At 40.8% G+C, this 20611-nt stretch overlaps 1 protein-coding gene across 1 annotated transcript in view; it reads left to right on the forward strand.

The window, feature by feature from the left end:
- The window catches only part of MNAT1 (MNAT1 component of CDK activating kinase), a gene marked incomplete at its 3' end in the record, with an annotated part of 94151 nt that overhangs the window by 29297 nt on the left and 44243 nt on the right, over positions 1 to 20611 (forward strand). Inside the window, exons 2-5 of the mRNA XM_039383316.1 lie at positions 5673 to 5825; positions 7492 to 7565; positions 16095 to 16198; positions 20328 to 20468. Of these exons, the coding sequence (XP_039239250.1) occupies positions 5673 to 5825; positions 7492 to 7565; positions 16095 to 16198; positions 20328 to 20468 (472 nt within the window). The remainder of the gene's footprint in view (positions 1 to 5672; positions 5826 to 7491; positions 7566 to 16094; positions 16199 to 20327; positions 20469 to 20611) is intronic.

Genomic DNA, 20611 nt, shown 5'->3' on the forward strand with positions numbered 1-20611 from the left:
TAAATTTTTGAGATGTCTGGGCTCGTTTAACCTCCTCCTTTCTGCAATACGGAGCAGAACTCGTCTGACAGAACAAAAATGAAACAGAAGTGTGTGCGTGCATCCTTTTCCCAAAAGATATAAATAGTCTAAAAGGAGGATTGTGTGTTTAGCAGCTTGGCAGATGATGCTGGGAATTGATATAACACAGATATAGGGAGAGTATTGGAGTCTCTGTTTGGTTTTGCTTTGTTGCTTAAAGGAGGGGGTTCAGATCAGCTCTTGATATTTCTGAAAAAAATGAAATGTTAGCGAAGTAATCTGTGAGATTTCGTGTTGCAGTGTGACTGTGGGCTGAAGAGAAGGGAGCTGCAGACAACTGCAGGTAGCTTATCAACAGTGTTTAAAACCCAAAAACTCATATCTACTGATTGATAGTTTTGATTTCTGCCGGAAAGCTGAGATGTGTCTTGTTGCCATAATGAACTGTAGTCTCTATGTGGCTCATGGGCTGCTTGTGAGACCTGTTGGTTTGTTAATTGAAGACAAGACCAATTGTGGTTTTTTTGGCCAGGTAAGGTTTTGAGAGCATTCTGGAGGTGTCTCCTTACAAGGTGAGAACAGCAAAATCCCCATGGGTGGGATTTCACAGAATCTGAACAGGGACCAGGGAAAGAATAATTGGTATTACCTCCCAGCTCCCTCTTGTATTTGGCAGTCAGAGAAGAGATGGCCCAAAACACATAGCCAGCAGTTTCTGCAAGTGCTTGAATAAGGATTTATGAATTGCTGAAGCTGAGGTGTGAAAGGGAAAAGACTTTTGTCCCTAACTCCCTACTCATATGGGAGCTCCTGATCTCATAAGCTCCTTTATTCTGATGCTCTTGGAAGTGCTTGATTTCATTGCAGTCACTCTTCTTTCTCTTCCCTCTGCTTTTGATCCCTAAGCTGTAACATGGGAGATAATTGCTTTTGCTCAGTTCTTCTGGATTTTTTGAATCACAGACATCATCATTACCACAGACTCTGGGAAGAACCTGCCTTCTAGGCTGTGCCTCTTAGTCCATCAGCCCAGAAAATAAACCTGCACTGGCCAACTGCAGATAGTTGATGAGCTCTTGGCTATGTAGCAGGAACCACTGTGGGTTATGAGGATTTGTTAAATGTACTGAAGGTTGAGAAATAAACAGGTTTGGCAGCTGCTCCCTCTTCAAAGGGGGTCGTTCTTGTCTCAGTTCAAGTATCTCTGTAGGAGAACATGAAATTGTCTAACCCAAGCTAAGCAAAAAGCCTGGGGATGTTTCTAGAAGCATCTTTGATTTAAAAAATCGAGGTGTCATTCTGTAAGCTTTCTCATGTGTGTGTTTTCTGTTGGTTTTTAATGTTCCCTTGCCATAAATGAAGTCATTCCATTTCTGTAAGTAGATTTCCCTCTGACATCAGAATTGAGGAACAAGTGCAAACACATCGTTTTTGCTGATTCTTTCCACTCCACTTGTTTGTGGTTCAGGTCTTGGCTATGTATTGAAGACTATTATTATATTTTTTTTAATCTAAACTGGTTTTTCCATAGTGGAGAGGATTATTTGTTTTGTGAGTTACTTAACAGAAACATCTTGGTTATAAAAGCTGAAGAAAGAGGGGCTTAGAGATTCTAAATATTTGATACTGTTTAATGAGTGTATCTACTAAAAACAGGCTTTGTAAAGAAGGGTAGTAACTCATTCTGTAATATTCCTAGTCAACAGCAAAAACCATAAAGATTTTTTTTTCCCTGAAATGATTAATGGCTGCATATCTAAAGCCCTGCAAATTTTTGTAATGCTCAGCAGAATCTGCAGTTTTATAAGAGAATATATTGTACTCTGCTACTTGTGAAAATAGCTCTTCCTCTCTTCTGTTTTGTTTGCTCCCTTGCCAGCCAAGCTAGAAAAGTGAGCAGCACTATCGAGCTATGCTAATTTTGTGAGCCATTTTAATCTGTTCACCGTCCCAGAGGCTTGATTCCTCATCTGCCATCATCCCTTCACGAAGGGAATGTGTGGGGAATGCAGGATTGGGCACAAATCTTGTAACCTTTGAAGACACTCTGTCCAAAACAAACACTTAGTTCCAGTAAGTGTAATTTAGTTGATAAATATCTTAACAGTTTTCTGGAGAGGAACCTCTGCTTGTTTACCAAAAGCATTTTTAGTACAATCCTGGTCCTCAAATCCATGAACACTGACATGAGGGCATGTAGTGCTGTTTGTGCACAGATGGTGCCAAACCATCTAGATGCTGTACTGTTTGCTTTCCTCAAAAATGTGGTGTTGTTCTAGACTGCTTAGAGACCGAGCCTTTTGTTTAATATTTCATGGGATGAAAGAGAAGAACAAGACAGATCAAGCCAGTGTCCATGGAAATGAAAATGAGCATACTGATATTTATTATCCTGGTGTTGAAGACCAGGAGACTTTATTGTTCCTGGAGGTGCTGTGATGGCTTTTGTTGATGGCATTACTAATTGTAAAAGTAGCTTCCCTGTCTCTGTGCGTGTGTAACTCCTTGGACGTTTTCTGTTGGTATCTTCATCCTGATTACCAGTTCTTCAGGATACAAACTCAAATCCAAAAGGTAATGAAATGTCTTAATGTGTGAAGTAGAATACAGATTGCAGGGGCTGTGAAACCTTGGTGTGAAGAGCAGAATCAGCAGTATCACACACTGAGTGTTTTAGGTCTCGTGTGAAGCTCTTGTCTTCAGGCATACTCAGTATTGGACCAATATATAGACCTGATTTTTAAGCATGAACATTTGTCATGCACATGAAAAATTGCCAATTTAAGGCTTCTAATTTAAAAAAACTTATGGCCATCTGTTTTGGCCCTGATTTGAAGGTGAATTAAGTGTTTTGGTGCTTTGCTCATTTGGGGAAAGCATGCGTTGGGCAATGAAAGATGCACTGGATGATGTCTTGCTTCCATAGTCAACTGTCTTTAACTAAGACCTATCAGGAAGAGTTGGACTTGCAAAGAAATGGAAGGACTTCCCAAATTGCTATGGTCTGTGTGCCATGAGGAGCTCTGTAATAGCAGTTGTGGTGTTGGGCTGTCCCTCTGCTGCCCAGGATGTCTGACTGTTGTTTGAGTTGGGTACCTTTGGTGAAGTCACAGAAATTGCTGCATATCTTGAATAAATAAATAAACCACAGACAAAAAAAAAAAATCATGCTATATTTTTAAATTTTACAGTGCAAGGTAAATTTTTTTCAAGTCACATTTTGAAATCTTCATTTCAAGACATGAAATAATTCATTAAACCTGTCTTTATAGAAGTCTGCCTTCCTGATGTTGGCCTATGCTCTGGCTTTTGCCGCCTGCAGTGAAACCAAAAGGAACTCTGAGTGGGGTTTGGGGAATGGCTTTTTTCCTTCCTCAAGGATCAGATGGGAATGTGTGACCAAACGTCGCCATCGCTGGCAGAGTGGCCGCGGTTTGTGGGGGCAAGAATGAACAAGCCCGGAAGGAAGCTTGGGATCTAACTGTGTGTATTAAACCTACCCGGAGATGGAGAGGAGGCAGGATATGGACAGAGTCCAGGTCTGCCCTCGACTTGTCCCACATAGCCCCCTTTGAGTTCAGAAGGAATTATCTACAAATAAATATAAGGGTGGATGTGCGTGAGTGAGCGGGAATGTGATCACCTGATGTGGGATTCCCATAGTGAGGTGTTGACTCATCTTTTCATGTATGGAAAGCTATTTTCCAGCCCTAGAAACAGTGGTTTCAGTTTGGGAAGGCATCGAAGCCCTTGTATGAAGTGCTTTTCCAAGAAGGGATTTTTCTCCATAGTCAAGTTCTGTGTAAACTTGAAATATTGATTTAGAGAAGGGGGGAGTGAAGTAATTTCAGGTGCTACTGTCAGTGTATAATATCCTGCACATGGAGCCCCTGTTCTGTTGGTCCTTAGGCAATACCCTGACAAAAAACCAATACAGACACCTGCACTTGGATGCACCTGCCGAGTTCTGTAGCTTTACACTCCTTTTCCTATAACTTAGGAAAGAAGAGACAGGGGTTTTCTGTGCAGCGGCTGCTGCACTGAGAGAGACACATAAATAGCACGAGCTGCCAAAATGAAGGAGACAGTGAAACTGTCCTTATGTTGGGCCCTTGCATGCATGGACAGGTTGGGGGAGGAAGGAGAAAACCCTTTCCCTGCCTTGCCTGCTTTAGTAGTGCTTCTTCTGTAGTGGGAACCTAAATTGTTTTCTTTATATTCATTATACTAATTTTTCATTATTTTCTTGAGCCTGTGTCCCAGAAACGTGTGAATTTCAGGCCTAGTGTGCTAAAAAAGTTTGATCTTTCCTTTCCCAGAGAACTCGTGTTTATAAATACACTTCATTTTCTAACTAAAGGAATTCTGGAGCAGGAAAATGCCCAACTAAATTCAAGGTCTGCTCTTTAACATTGGCAGCTGCTGTGCAAGATGCATTTCAAAGCTGAAAATGAAAGTTCTCCTTGTGTTAACAACAACAAAAAAAATTCCTTTTTTTTTTTTTTTTTTAATTCTGAGATACAATTGTGTTTGTTTTGCACTTTCTAATCTTGAAAACAGAAGCTGGGTGAAACTGGTTGGCTCTCCTCAGCTCTGCCTTTGCAAGGACTGGAACCAGTTTAGCTGGGGGTAGGTCAGCAGAGCGAAAGTTTTGTTTAAGATCCTTCGCAACTGTGTCAGTGTTGTTTCTCTTGACTCGTTTAGCTTTTGTGCTGGGTTTATGAAGGTGCAACACAACTTAGCCCTTAATGTACAACTGTTTTGGCTTCAATATAGCAAAGCTATAAATAGGCGCTCCTTTGCCTCCCCAGCAGTAGGAAATGACTGCAGCAGGTGTTGTCCTCTGCTAGATATTTGCACACCATTACTACCCAAGTAATTTTTTTAAAATTGGCTTTCTTGTTGTTTGTTCTTCCTTTATTAAATGCCAACTGACTGGTCAGCAGGCATCACATTAAAATAGCAAATCTTTGTTAAGAAAAAAGAAATAAAAGCAGAAGGGTATTTTTGCTTTACTTCTGTACAACCTCTGTGTAAAGTTTATTTTATGTGCAATTTTAAAAGTATTACCAGAAGGCACAGGAAAGCTGCATAATGCTGGGTTGCTGCCTGAAATGGTTTTTTGGTCCTTTTGGCTTTGCCTGGCTGGAGTTTAGCTGAGGTTTGTTATAGCAGTTCTTCTGTGGTAGGACTGGTAGATGCTTGGAAGGCTGTGGGCAGGGTTTGTATCTGTGCTTGTACTGAACTGTCCCTTGCACTGTGACACCAGGAGATAAACAGGGCTTTTTGTGCAGCAAGGTGGTGCTTAGGGCGAGTGAGGATGTTGCAGCATGGCCCGTTCAAAATGGGTTTGATGGTGTCAGTAAACAAACTTCCCCTCAACACAGACCCCGTCGTTGTTTGGATTAACTTCGGGTCCCAGCAAAGGGACCGAGTTGTTTGGGCAGGGAGAATAAATGTGTTTGTGCTGCCGAGATTGTTTCCGTTCAGCCGCGGAGCAGAGCCCTGGCCTCCTGCCACACTTGGGTGCTGCGGGGACGGTGAAATCCGGGGGAGATGGAGGGTGCAAACAGCAAACAAGGGGGGCAGTCCTGTGTGTCGGTTCCTGTTTAACACCTGTCTGCCCTTACACCCCTTCCTTTCCCCTGCAGATGCGAGAGCTGCGTGGAGCTGCTGTTTGTGAGAGGGGCTGGGAACTGCCACGAGTGCGACACCCCCCTGAGGAAGAGTAACTTCAGGGTGCAGCTCTTCGAGGATCCTGCTGTCGACAAGGAAGTGGAAATTCGGAAGAAAGTGCTGAAAATGTGAGTGTCACCGGTTTAAAGAACAGAAGGTGGAAGTATTTCGTGGATCACAATTTTAAGGAATCGACTTTTCCAGTAGTACAGAGGAGATTTTTTTTTTTTTTTAAAGTGACAAACGATAAAACTTGACTCCATTTATCATGGAGGGATTTCAAAGAATCTAATTTTATGCAACGACTGAGGACTTAATTCTTGGTTAAGCCTTGAGGGATTCCTGCTTAGCATTAGAAAACGGGTGTTTCTATGTGGCCTCCTTTGGCAAAGACTTGCCTCCTAAATGGAGATGATTAGATGTTGAGGAGTACAGCTGCTTTCCCTTTGAGGGGGTGAACATGGGAGTAGGGCAAGAAACAGGACCTTGATTGTTTTGTTCCCTGGGGACCTGTTCTCAGAGTTGAAGGCTGGTTCCCTTAAAAGTCAAAATGAACAAAATAAAGTTCACATTGTTTTTTAACTTCACACAGCAATTGTTAATGGAAATGGTTCCCTACAAGCCTGGTGTTACTAGCCTGTCATGCAGATTTGAAAGCTCTTGGAATTGAGATAAATGAGGTCTGAAATTGCATCTCCCTCCTTGTGGCCAAGAAACAGCATTTTATAAGGAAAATAAGGGAGCCAGTTGGTGTTTGATAGAAGAGGGTCTGGTGAAATGTAACAAACCCAGAGAGAGTTGTGTGTGCAAAAACGAAAGTACAGGTAAATTGTAAACTTGGCAGCCTTTTATTTGAGACTTAGTACAATACTAAATAAATCATGATGATGATGTGGAGAAACTGTGTTGCTGAATACCAAGATGCTGATGTGGAAAGCAATAATAATTTTGATGTTGGATTTTAAAGTCTGCTAAAGTTAACAGAAGTCAAACTGGAATGAAGTCAACTGAGTTGACTAAACATGGAATGAAGTTTAGTTAGAAGAGAAAACATTGGAAAATGCTTGGCCCACTTTGTTTTGCCGGATTAGTTTTTGGGAGGCAGGAAAAATGCCTCCAAATTGGAATTTTGCCTGAGTGCTTGGGATTAGATTTTTATACTCCTGGGTGTTGTGGTCCATGGAGCAGGCAGAATCTCAGCTTTGTATTTTCTTGGGAAGAAAACCTGCACATCTTGACTTTCAGAGGCTGTCCATGTTCTAGCCAGCTGTCTCTTCATCTTTTTACTTTTTCCAGCTATGAAGAGGTGAATATGAGTCCTGGAATGGTCTATTGATATGAAATGAGATAATTGCATAGCATTTTCAGTTTGCTGCTGACATGTGCTTTCTGTTGTTGGCACAAAGCCAAACTCCCTGTTCCGATACTTCTAGAAAAGCTTTTTTTTCCTCTTTTTTTTCCTGTGGGTGTTACTGTTGTCTCTGCCTTTGTTAAGAGGTTGACTGGGAATGACTCTGTCTTGGCCTCTGTGCTCGTGTTTACCTGTAACCCTGGAAAAGGAGTTGGCAAACAGTAGGCAAAGATAGCACTGGTTTATTCCAGGCTGGCTCCTTTCCTTTGGAACAAGCACTTCTGTCTCCCATGAAAGACTCTGTATGTTGGTCAGTTTGGGAGCCACAAAGTACATAGTTGATAAAACTAGATCAATACTTAATCAGCTTGCAGCAAGAGCCTTGTTGAATGGAAATTGCATGTTTGTGTGTTGTATAAATACTTGTTTCTCTTCTCTCAAAGATACAATAAAAGAGAGGAAGACTTTCCCAGTTTAGATGAATATAATGATTTCCTGGAAGAAATAGAAGAAATTGGTAAGTCTTAATGCTTGCATTTTTGATGTGCTGTGCTCATGAGACCATAGGCTTTTTTATTCTGACTCAGCTGCCTATGAGAATGTCTAAGTTGAGTTTCTGTAATAGGATTTATCATAGTATCACATTTTTATCTAATTACTTTTTTCTGCACACTTTTAATCATGTTTGCTGAACTGTAGGACATCGTTGAGTAAAACTTTTTATCTGCCAGAGGAAGAACACAATCCAAAGAGGAAGCAGTGCTTTATAGCTGGAAAAGAAAGGCTTGCAGGGTACTGTCAGTGCTACACTGGCAAAGATTAAACAAAGAGAGGAGAAATTGAAATTTTCATTATATGCTTCCATTAACTTTATCTACCATGACAGAAGCCATATGGTGTCTTTCATCATTTCTGCTTCTGCAAGTACAGTAGTTGAAGCTGCTTTGAAGCTGATGACCTTACATACCACTGTGGTAGCATTTTATGTTGCTGTGCAGAAGGAGGAGGTTTAGGAACAGACGTTGACTTCTTTCTCTTTGGATTAGCTGAAGCAGAACTTTGCCCTTTGGGGAAGGGACAATGTTATCAACAGAGTTTATTTTCTTCTTAGTTAGGGTGACTTGTGATTTATGGTGGACTGATGGATTTTGCTTAGAAAAACAAGGATGTGTTCAAAGGAGTGACTCCTAAATGGTTTGTTTCTTGATTTTTATGAGCTTCTGAGGCTTTTCTTTTTTTTTTGACCTGGAGGAAGAAGAGGTGACTTAGAGCATGCAGGAAGGGCAGCGAATGTGATTTGAAGGAAAACATGGAGATGCCACTCCCCTTCAGTTTCTCAAAGGAGCCCTCGCTCCTCTTTGCACTGTGGTGTTTTGTAGAAATGTATCCAATACACTTACTGCCGTGAGTAATGTATCGTGTTTTTGTTGGCATCAGAAGGCCGAGGCTGGAGAGCCAAATCGTGTGGCTGGGAAACACCAGCCACACTCACACGGGTCCAAATATCTGGAGGAGATGATGTGGGTGTAGTTCTGTTTGTATATTTTTTGGAATGGTATGGGGGAAGGAGGGAATGAGCAGAAAGAATGGTTGCATCTTGGCCAGAGGATCCTGGAAGAATCTCTGTGCTTATGGAAGGGAAAAGAGCTTATTTATGTAGCATTAAATGCAGTTGCCCCACTTATTGCTGTTGCAGTTTTCAGCATCTGCAGCAAGGGATTTGAAGTCTTGCCTGAAGTTGCCTGAATCTCATGAATTTGTGCAGGACGTTATGATTCTTCAGCTCTTGGGATTAGGTGGTTACATTTCAAATGGTTCCAAAGCCTGCACTGGGAACTTGGTTTAGAAGCAGCAGGAGTCCAGCTGGTCTTGGTAACCTTGTGAAAAAGAGTGAGTTTGCCAATAACTGTGTTGGCCCTGCAAATGCACAATGAAGAAGCTTGATAGAGTCATTAGGAATTGGAGTTAGTTGCCTGAGAGGGACACCTAAAATACTAAAAGAATAGGAAGTCTGATTACCTCAGTTCCTTCATGTAGCAGCCAGGGTGATGAGAGGAAAAAAGGGGTGCAGTCAGAAGGCTCTTAGTTTTCACTGTCAAAGGGTTCATTTGTGATCTACTAACTCCAGAGAGATCCCAGAGGACAGGTTTGACTCAACAACACTACTTTAGGCAAGAGTTCACTCTCTCCCTGGTGACAAAGCCCACTGCACACATATTGTTCTCCCCAAGCCCTTCCCTACTGTGCTCCTGGGCAGATTTCTGCACCTAGAAGTTGTCTGGTGGATTCTTCCAATGCATGTGGAGAATGGCATGACTGAATAACGTGTTAAGGGTGTATCTTTGACTCTGTATGGTCACTTCACATTATACTGCAGAGAGTAGTTATTTCATTTTTGTGTGTGTGTGTGAATTCCCTGCTGGTTTGTGCACATGAAAAACTGGGCTGCAAGAAGGGAAGGAAAGGATTTGGTTGTGCAGGGCAGTTTTGCCTCGTGGAGCCAACGTACAGCAGGTTGAGAGTAGCTGGTGGTGGTTGTTCAAGCTACCAGGTTGGGAATGTAGGGAGGCAGAGAAATTGGATTTCCCCTCTCTCCCCCTGCCCCAAACTTTCAGTTTTTCTGCGGGAGGGCCAAAGTGTGGCTTTACCTTGTTTTCTCTTTGCTGGGAAGTTTTGTTTCTTGAGTTGTTGTGGGAGTTCAAATAAAATAATTACTTAGCAGAGCCAAGGTGTAAGCATCAACTGTAACCTTCATATGACTCTGGCACAATTCAGATAGTTTTTCCAAATATTTGCAGCAATTGCACTGTCTTATTCCATTGATGTGATACACGACCTCACTGGAAACACATTTTCCCCCTTCATATCAACCGTGTTATACTTACAGACTTTTCCTATTTAAATTGAAAAGTTGGGTGGTACAGCAGAAGCGTGTGTGTGGGAAGGTCAAACAAACATTGGGGTAGTCACCTTTTAAGATTTCTGTTATAAAAAACACATTTTTGAAGTGGTTTAGAATGTAGCCACTAAATAATGCTTTGGGCTAAAATGTGTTGTTACAAGGCTTTAAATAAAAACCACATTTTAAAGCAAGTTTTCACCAGAAGAAAAATCAGTTGGACAATTTGAGAACACTGTAAACACAGTTTGTTGTCATTAACACTAGGAATAAAAATAAAGTGAAAGGGTTAAAACCTGCCTTTGGGAAAGGTGTGGACAACATCCATCTGAATGAGTCAGGTCTGTGCCCATATGATGAGAGTGACAAAGTTAAACCTTAGAGTATTGCTACAAGTTGCAGTTTCTGGACATAATGAAAACTTTGTTTGTTATTTCTGTAAGGTTTTCTTCTTTCCCCAAAGGTTTTCTTCTTCCCCAGAGTATATCTGTGCCCAGTTTTTTTTAAACCCTGTGTGTAAGCTCTCCCAGCAGGACCTGCCTCCCAGCATGTGCCTGGCACCCTTCTCCTGGTACCTGAGTGAGGCCCGCAGGCATTCCCACAACACAATTGTTAGCAGTAATTATTGCTTTTTAAAAACATTCAGTAAGTTCAGCTTGGAAGGAGGCTGCTGTATTTGTGCCCTTCGGATTCCTGTATCTCCTTACTCCTCCAAGACTTTGTGCAATACCGGCTGCCTCGAGACTTGTCTTACTCAGAACATCTAAGTGATCCTCGGATAGGAAGGGTTTTGGTATCTGTGATCACTTGTGGGTTGTGTTGTTTATTGTTTTGTGGTTTGTTTTTTTCCTTCTGTGTGTGTGTGTGTTCTCGAGGATGGTGTTGCTGGTCCTGACAGAGGCAATTTCCCAACTGGAAACTGGGCGGCTTTATCAAAGAACCATTTCAGTCATTTCGTCTGAACAAAGATTTCACACTGCTCCAGACAAAATGGTCTCTCTTACACTGATGGGGCTGAGTGAATTCGATCATTTATGACTGTGCTAAGGTAATTTTCTGGAAAATTATGGACCCAGTGAAAGACAACTGAGGATGAACAGAAATAATTATTAATATCTAACTAGACTTTTCTGGCTTATCTGTGGGTTTTCTTTTGTTTTTGATAATTATTTTATTATAATCACAGAAATGTTGGTTTGGAAGGGACCTGTTATGATCTATTTCATCTGTTTTCCACCTCCCCCCTCTCCTACCCCTCTTAAAAGTACAGGGACCAGGCATCAAAAACACCAAGAGAAGGTGCCAAAGTAGCCTGGGACTCCTTGGGCAGACTGAGGGTGTGGCTGTGTGGTTGTGTCTCCCTCTGCCCAAAGCAGTTGCTCTTCTACCATTCCCAACCTCTAGCTGGGGTTTTATGAAGCTGATTATTAAGGAGTTTTTTGTAGTGGGATGGGAGGAATATTGTTTATATCAAACTAATGCTAATAATGTTTAGTCTGAGATTAAAATGGAGATTTTGATGGACTTAGAGTCCTGCAGTGGAGTCATATTCATTCATACTGCTACGTCTCTGGACAAATGATTGTGCCATATAATTAAAATTTTTCTCATTTTCTTTTTTTATAGCTAGGAAAATATTTTTCCATTTATTGTAGAATTCCATAATGAATGTTGTTATTTTGAAAAGCAGTGAAAGTCTCTCTGTAGAGGCTGAATTTCAGAAGTTGGGAGTTTTACCTAAATAGAATGAAATGTTTCAGAAAAACACAATAGTCTTCCTGTTACACTTCAACAGATGTCTCAAGGCAAGTCATTTTATAAACCAACCAATGTGAGATGGATAAGTAGATAAATAATTGTTGCATACAAAACAGCTTCTGTTTCTTTTCCCTGAAGGGTTTCAGGCCTCTTATATCGGCTTATGCTATATTTCAACATGGACAAAAATAAGTCTGTCTTCTCTTTGAAACCTTTTCAAACCAGCCATCTGCTTTGCCACTCATATTCAGATCTACACCAATATTTTTTCAGGGTAGGTGTGGCTTACGAGTTAGGGATTTTTAACCCTTTCTGGTTCTTCTAGTTTTATTTTTTTTTTTTTTTGTGTTCTTGTTGTTGAGCTTTTGAAAAAGGGAAGAATTATATTTAAAATAAGTTTCTGGCAAAACTCAAAGCAGACCAAATAAAAAAGTGCTGCTTAAGTCCTTGCTATTTAAAAGGTAAGATGTCAAGTATTACCAACTGTGTTCTTTGGTTTGATATTTGTTGGTTTTTAAATGTCAAGGAACTTGTGGAGGGAAGAGGTGACAAGAGAAAGAAAGAAATAATCTCTTAATTATTTTCTTGTAGCCTAGTGCCCCTTGCAAAATAGACTTGTCAGCTGTAATTGCAAGGGTACAATGGCAAGAACTTGTATTCTATGAATATTGATGAAAAGACGTTTGAAGCTCATGAAAAATTTATTAGAAAATATGTTGAAAGATGTTTTGGTGGCTGGTTGGCCTCTGGTAACCACACAGTGTCAAAGGGCAGAGTTTGCTTTGCTGCTGAGTACTTATTGTAGGAGGGAAGATGCTTTTGTCCTGTATTAAAGGGCAACTGTTGACACTGATGTTGATGTAGAGACATCCAGGTTACACTGCTACACTTTTCACTGTTCTACTTTTTTTTTTACACTTGTTTACACTGTTTCAAAAATTGGTTTTTTACACTCTTTTTTACAACTGTTTCAACAAAATGTACCTCTTCAGTATTTTCACTCTTGAAATGTGGGCAAGCTAGTGTTGAGGAGCAGATGCTTAGGACCAAGATAATGTTCCTCATCAATCACTGTACATCAATGTTCACTGGGACAAATCTTCTCTGGCCTTTGAGGATGCTGGAAGTTTGAATCTTTCTGATTGCTGATGTCCTACAATATCCTTGAGTGACAGAGCAGAATCAGATGGACAGAGCAGAACGGGTATGAGCAGATATGACTGTTGGGAGGGTTGTATCTGTGGTTTGGTTCCAGCCACAGCAGAAAAACAGAAGGGGAAATAAAGTCTTTCACCTTGCTGTGAGCGGATCAATGGGCTTTTAAGGTGGCTGTGCAGGTGGCTGCTGAAGATTTCTCAAACACTGATGAAGAAATAGATTCCTTACATGGAAATGTTACTTCCTGTCAGGTACCAAAATACTCAATAAATACTGGAAAAGGCACTCACTTTTGTAAGTAGTTCCTAATAAAGGCAGGCATTTGCACATGTTTAAAACTTGCCTGCTCTCCTCGTATGAGTTTTAAGTCTTAAGCTTTTGGTTTTACAGACCAAATTGTGACTGGTTGAACCTATTAAAGATAACTGAGAAAGGGGTAAAAAACCAAAGCCTGAATGTTTCAAGCAGCAATAGTTGCAAAACAGGGATCATCAACTTATTGCTGGATTTATTTTTAGAGAAATACTCAAGATGTTCAGGAGCCTAAAGGCAATTTGACATCTCATCTTGCTCCTCCTCTTGCACCTGAAGGTGGCATCTGGGCATCCTGCTAGCACAGCATGTCTCATATGCTATTTCTTTCTTGTGTCGTCATTGAAGAGTTTAGAGAGCTGGTGTGTGGATTTAAGTTGTAGGAAGTGCTGACATTCCCATGCAGCTGCTGTCATTGCTGAGCCCTGGGCTGATTGTATGCCAGCATTTTCACATGACAATTCTTCTCTGCCCTAATACTCAAATATTAAAAGTGCTTGTCAATTGGGAACTGTAGGTTGGAAATTTGGAGGCCAAATCTCCATTAAAATACAAAAAATTTAGACTGAAGTAATGTGTTCTACTAAGGAGAGGTTGCTACAACCTGAAAGTGTATGTTTGTCATGATATGAAATAGGAAAATGTTATGCCTTTTGGAGATAAAAAAAAACCCTCAAACATTTGGAATGGGTAACTTGCTTCCAAAAACCAAGGAGCTGGACTTTGAATGGCTTGTTTGGGTTATGGCAGTGCCCAGAGGTTCCACTTGAGATGAGATCAAGACCACAGGGATAAGTGCTGCATTTAGCTATAGCATGGAGATACAGCAGGTGATATATAGGAGAAAGGAAGCTTTATTCTCCTTTTCCTGGTTCTTGCCAGTGGGAGACGTCTAGTATAGAGGCTTAGTGATCTGGAACAGTAGCAAAGTTCAAAAATTGAACTCAGGTGTTGATTCTGAAATTCTTGAACCACAAACTCAGCCTCCATCTCAGATCTTCCTTCTGAAGTGAAGATGCTGGGGTGAGGTTGGGGGAGTTAGGCTGATTTATGAGCCAGGCTGAATTGAAATGTCGGTCCTCTTGATACTGTTTATTATTTGGAAAAGAGGGGGGAAATAGATACAGCATTTTAGGGATTTTTTTTGCTTAAGGTTAGGAATTCCTTCAGCTGTATCTTGCTGAACCCTTTTTGTTGCTGTTAGGGCAAATGGAATACTTCCAATAACTGTAAAATGATGTGGTGCTCCAGTACTTCTGGAAAGAGAATATTCCTATTCCCATCTGTACACTTTTATTACTTCTGTGGTACCACCTTTGGCTCTTGCCTGACCCCTTTGTTTCTGTTGACACTGCAAAGCATCCAGGGGTGTTCTGGAGTCAGAGCAGGGGAAGAGTGAAGCTGTGCCTGGGAGGAGGCACCTAGGAGCAGGAGTACCCCTTTTGGCTGTACAGCTGGGTTTGTAGAACTGAGCTGTATCCTACAACTGGAGCATTTCCTTACTTTTTCCCCCTGTCCCCATTTACTCCCTGGCTTTGAATTCTTGATGTTTCCTTTGCTGCTCTCAGCTGGTTTGCCAGTCGAGGCTGTTCATGGTTTGGTTTGCCTAGAACCCTCCTAATGCACATTTCTACCATGTTAGCTGTGGAGAGGATGAAAGAAGGGATATAATCTTTCCCAAACTGAGATGTGAGCTATCCTGATGAGTAACAACAGACTTCATGCTGCTTCCTTCTGTTCCTCTCTAGCAGCCTTACTGGTACAAATGACTTGGCAGTGGTGCAAGTGCCCAGGGATCAATTGGCCCTGGTTGCCTGAAAGCCTAGGAGGAGAGAACTGGACTAAAATCTTCCAAGTCCTGTGCTGGTGTGTTCACAAGAACCTCCTTCCCTTCCTCGGGGTCTGACTGAGCGCGGTCACTACGCGGTTGTTTGCTTGTGAAGGATTTATCAACAGCAGTGCAAATTTCTTCGCCGCTCTTGACAAAGCTCTTGGAGGCTTTGAGTGCTGTGTGTTGTGAGTGTTCAGTAGCTCTAAGGCCATGGGCATGAGCCCAGCATCCACTCTGGATGGTGATCACCAAGCAACTTCCCAGTGATAGCGGCTCTCAGTTGGAATTCACTTGACCCTCAACTGAACCAGTGACCTAGAGGTGAAAGGCTCAGGAATTGTATCAAATTACTAATCATCCAAACCATCTGCATCTTTCAAGCTGTAGATTATAGACACTGTTCAATTTCTTGAGATATCTTCTGTGCCATGTGTAGATAATTGGGAATGTTGTGCTAAACTGTGGAACTTGCTGGCCAACCCCCCTTGCTCATGATGACATGAGATAATACTCTGTCACCATTGGGAGACATCAAAAGAATGTCAGTTAACCTATTAATCTGGAAGCATCTGTAGATTCCTCTTAAGAAAGATAATCGTACATTAATGCCTGTTAAGTTATCAAGCAATGTGAATTATTTGTGTGTACCTGAAAATTCAAACAATCTCTGACTAGTCTTTGTGCATTAGATAATTTTTTGAAATAGAATGACTTAATTTCTAACTTTGTCTTAATATGTATGTGTTTGGTGTAATTTAATTTTACAGGAATCACTGTGTTCTTAGCTGTAACTGCTACTTGAAAAGGTCAGTGTTATTGAATAACATGATCAGTATCACAAAAGAGGATGCAAGACTCAGATTTTATTCTCCTACAAGTGTGTAAACCTAAAGGAACTCTGCTGGCTTCTCTTGAAGTTTGCAGTGACTTAGCAGATTGTGTCTGTCTTTACCGAGCACGTTTAAGTAAATTCTGTTACTGCAATGTTTATATCTGGTGCTAGAAGGGATAGAGAACATAAGAGTAGTATTTCTTTGTCATAGTCATGCATGCTGACCTAAATACTTTTGCTTTCTGTCTTTATGTAGTGTTTAACTTGACCAACAATGTGGACTTGGAGAACACCAAAAAGAAAATGGAGCTGTACCAAAAGGATAACAAAGAAGTCATTCAGAAGAATAAGTTAAAACTGGTTAGTTAACTTTTCTCCTGTGCAATTTTTATTCATTAGTTGAAGAATTAAAGGATTTGTGAAGTACTTTCTGTGGTGTCTTAAAGACAAAGCTAAAAGCACTATGCAGATTTCTCTTTCTATTTCAGTATTTAGTTTGGTAGCTGAAATGTAGTTATGCTTCACTTTGGGAAGAGCTTAAAAGGAGGGAAAGGCAGTAAAGCCTGTGTCTAACACATCACCACTGCATGTGTGCTGGCAGCGTCGTTGGACAATATCCAGGAGAGATGAAGTTCATTCCTATACCAGGACAATCGTTCCTTTCTCATCCGACGGAAAAAAGGAATCCAGACGCAGACATTAGGAAGCTCCCAGGAGAGAGTTATAAAACTGAGGGAAAGCACAGGTCTGGTTTATGCAAAATTCAGAATGAAAGATGTTGAAACAAACATTAGAACTCTTGTTCAAGAGCTGATAACAGTAACGTCAGGAATATTGTATATATGATCTGTATGCAAAACACATGGTTCGTTGAAGATCCATTCATTAAAATATGGCTCAGATATCTTTTGGCTCTTTAAAATAAACTTGCAAGCATTTATTCCTGTAAGACAAGTTTAATCTGCTAAATATTTTTTCAGTATAAAAATACACACTGTTATCGGTTCTTGAAGCAAAATGTCTGCCCAGAGTGTGACATAACAAGGTTTTGTGTTTGTATTACAGTTGCACTAAGGACTTGCTTTCAAATCAGTAGGGGTGAAATCCTCACTCCCCTGAAGTCTGTGGCAAAACTCTGAGTGATTTCTTTAGCTCTAGGATTTCACAGGAGGAGATTGGAATCTGAAAAATGTTTGTTTGAACCTCTTCCTTTTAAAGGCAAGGAAATTTCCCTAGGGGTCCATCTCTGATCTGTTATCCTGTCTCTGACACTGTGCAATATCCTATGCTTCAGAGCTTGAAGAGACCTGCCAAAGCTTTGGCTTCACATCTTATTTTACAGTGTAGCTGCAACCTCGAGGGCCACTCTGTTAGCAGTGTGCTTTGCCTGCAGCCCACCTTCCCCTCGTGGAGGTGACTCTCAGACAGCCCGTGCAGGAGCTGTGACCCTGTCAAGCAGCACCATAACACCCTGTGCCCACCAAGCCCCCCAGGGCCTCCTCTGTTCTGTACTGTGCAGTCCTGCTGTGCTGGAGGCTGGCTGGTGGCAGCTGGGCAAGCCTGTGTGAATCCAGACTCACTGGAGATCTGGAGGCGTTTCTCTTTTATTTCTTTTTCATCGTTTGAAACATTCAGCATTTCTTTTTCGACAATCGAAACATAATAATAGACTTGACACAGCAGCTATTACAAAAACTGCATGATGTTGCCCATAAATTTAACCCTCTCCCAAAAGCTGAAGGGTTGCTTTCCCTATCTAGCTCTTCTTGGCAGATTTTGGAATGTCTTAGCTCCATACCTGGTAAAAGGTGTCCAAATATTTTTTTCCTAAACCTCTCCTGGCCAGTCATTGTCCCTTCATTCTTGGGCTGATGTAAATTTTTCTGTTCATTGTAATAGCTTGCTTCTGAGGAATACAGATATTTTCTGTCTCTCATGGTGTTTTTCTTACCCTTTGCCTGCTCCAGTTTGAATTTGTGTTTGGTAAGTAGAAGGGACCAGAGGTGAATGCAGTATTGCAGCTGAGATCTTAATGCCTCTTGTAAAGAAACGCCCGTTTTCCACCTTATTGAAAATACATTGACATGATCCTAAAACTGTGCTCTTGTATCACTGTCATGTGGAAGGTTCACAGTCAGTAGTTGTCAAGCAGTGCATCCTCTTTGGTTTCTCACTTGCAAATTAATGTCCCCAAATCTGTGACCTTAAGTTATTTTGATCTCACTCCTGCTACTTTTGTCTTTGTGAGTTTGTCATTCTTGCAAACCAAAATATTAAGTTACTGAATAAGTCACCTCAGGATTTGAATAACTGTTTGTTCTCCTGTCAGTACAAGCCATATTTGTCATCTTTGTAGCCAGTTCCTAATGACTTTGCTACTTTTGTACTAACCCATCTATTAGATGTGTAAGTTTGATGCAGGACCATGCAAGGAAAAACTTTAAGTAGACAGGTTAGGAAAAGAAAAATGTGAAGAACTATCTAAGTTCTTGTCATTATAAATTGATTTTTATATAGAGATATTTATGTGCACTAGTTATTTTTAAAAAGCCTTGCACTTGGAATGAACTACAGCTTTCCCAAACATGCCTTCTTCCTTAAATACCTGCAGTTCTCCAATCACAGGGTAACCTGTTACTTCCTACTTTGTCACTAGATATTTAATTGCACTTACTGCTTTGTGTAGTCTTGAAATAGTTTTGTCTAAGTTCTGTGATGTGAATGTGCATGTTTTCTTGATTGTCCTTTCCTGAATGTGATGAAACATTATTATACTTTTTATTTACTTCTTCCACTTGTCTTCTTGAGTTTACTCCAGGCTTCACTGTCATCTTTTTCTTCAGATATCAGGACTGTGTTTGGATTATCTTTAGGCTGGACACAACCCTTGCTGCCTATTGAACTTGTCTCTCTTCTGTTTTACTGTTCTGCTTGGTCTTCCTTTCAGAAAGAATTTGATCTGACATGTGATGATTCTTCCATTTTCCTGTAGTGTGGTCTGGTTTAGATTTGTGTATCAGTTTACTTATTTCTGACTATAATTTTTCTGGGCTGATTCTTCAGTCTGGGTCTGTCACCACCTCCCTACAAGTTTTCTTCCGTTTCAGTGCAAATCCCAGGCAGTCTTTAAACATAAACGTGGAAGAGCCTTGGAATGTCTTAAAGACATCCCTGAGCTCTTCAGTTCTGTTGACTGAACTAACTAAATCCCTTAATTCTCAGAAACGACCTCAGTTTGCAACTTGGGGATTTTCTTGCTTTGGTTTTTTCCTTTCATTCAATGCAAAGAGAACCCAGTTCCAGATGGTCACTGGTTGGTGACCAGCGTTTTCCCAGTGTCACTGCTCATAATGGAATGGAAGCAGCTCCTGTTGGCTTGGTGGCAGGTGACGAGATCTGTCAGCTCTTGCATCCAGGAGATACTGGGCCTTGCTGGGACCCATTGGCTTGATCTGCCTGGTAAAGGGATGTTTTTCAGCGTATTGTGGCCAATATCAGATTGCTGTGCTTTATGAGAGAACTTTATGATTGGAACAAACTTTACTGAGCTCTTGGCTGCAATGATCTTTTCCTGAAACTGCTTCCATCAATAAATCGTCCATTTAAGTTTTATAAAATTTTAATTATCTTGGTGTTTTTACTGCATCTCCCTTTGCTTTAGTCTTTTTGGATGGGAAGTTTTGGAAAGTGTTTCCTATATGTTTTTACCTTCTTGCAACAAAACTGATGTTCTTTTGATTCCCTCTTCTTTATAAAATCCTTTTTGTTTTCCCCTGTCACTGAGCCCTCTTCTGGTTTTTAATTTCACTGTGATTTTCAAATACAAATAACTTAATAGTTTACAGGTTAAAAAAGACTTGTCAAGAAATAGATCTGTAACAAAAACTAGTAATTTTTTACTAATAATCTTCCGTTTCATCTCATGTCACATGGCTGCAATCCAGGTTATAGGAAAAATTCCTAATTTTCTGAGACCGTGACATTTTTTACAGTTCATGCTTAAATGTTTTAACTTGCAGGCTTCTTTATTAATATTCACCTATTTGTAATTTCTTATTTTTCTTCTGCACCACCAATAAGCACAGAGTGTGCTTTGCACAGAAGATGCAGCTGATGGAGGGGACGATCAGGAACAGTATTGTGGGATTATAGTTTTGGTCACCCTACTTATATCACTTGGGTTGTAAGATGTGTGGGAATACAGAAGGGTTCCTTTTAGGGTGAAGATATAAGGAAATACCGTTGTCATTCTTTAACTTTTAAAGAGTTGGATCCAGACTGCAGAGAGTAGCAAGTTAAAAATCTAACTCCACACTGGACAATAAGAGGAGGTAGAATAATCAGCCGTAATCATCTTAAAATTCTACCTAAAATTTTACTTTAAAAGGTACAATTTGACCGCCTTCCTCTTGCGTGGCCTGCCCTGGGTCCTTTGGCAGGCAATGGAGCTCTGGACTTGCTGTGAGCCCATTTCTGATTTCCCTTTCAGACACGGGAGCAGGAAGAGCTGGAGGAGGCTCTGGAGGTAGAGCGACAGGAAAGCGAACAAAGGAGACTGTTCATACAGAAGGAAGAACAGCTACAGCAGATGATAAAAAGGAAGAATAAACAGGCACTCCTGGATGATCTGGTGGGTAACAAAACCAGAGGCTTTGAATGCTCAGTAGCAGTACATTGACATTCATCTCTATCACGTGTTAATTCCCCACCGTTAACCAACTGCCCCTGTTTCTCTGTCTTGCACGTTTTGTGTTATTCATTTCAATGTTGGAA

Source organism: Pipra filicauda, unplaced genomic scaffold (assembly GCF_003945595.2).
Source record: "Pipra filicauda isolate LSUMZ 115617 unplaced genomic scaffold, ASM394559v2 scaffold304_size882533_pilon, whole genome shotgun sequence".
NCBI lineage: Eukaryota > Metazoa > Chordata > Aves > Passeriformes > Pipridae > Pipra > Pipra filicauda.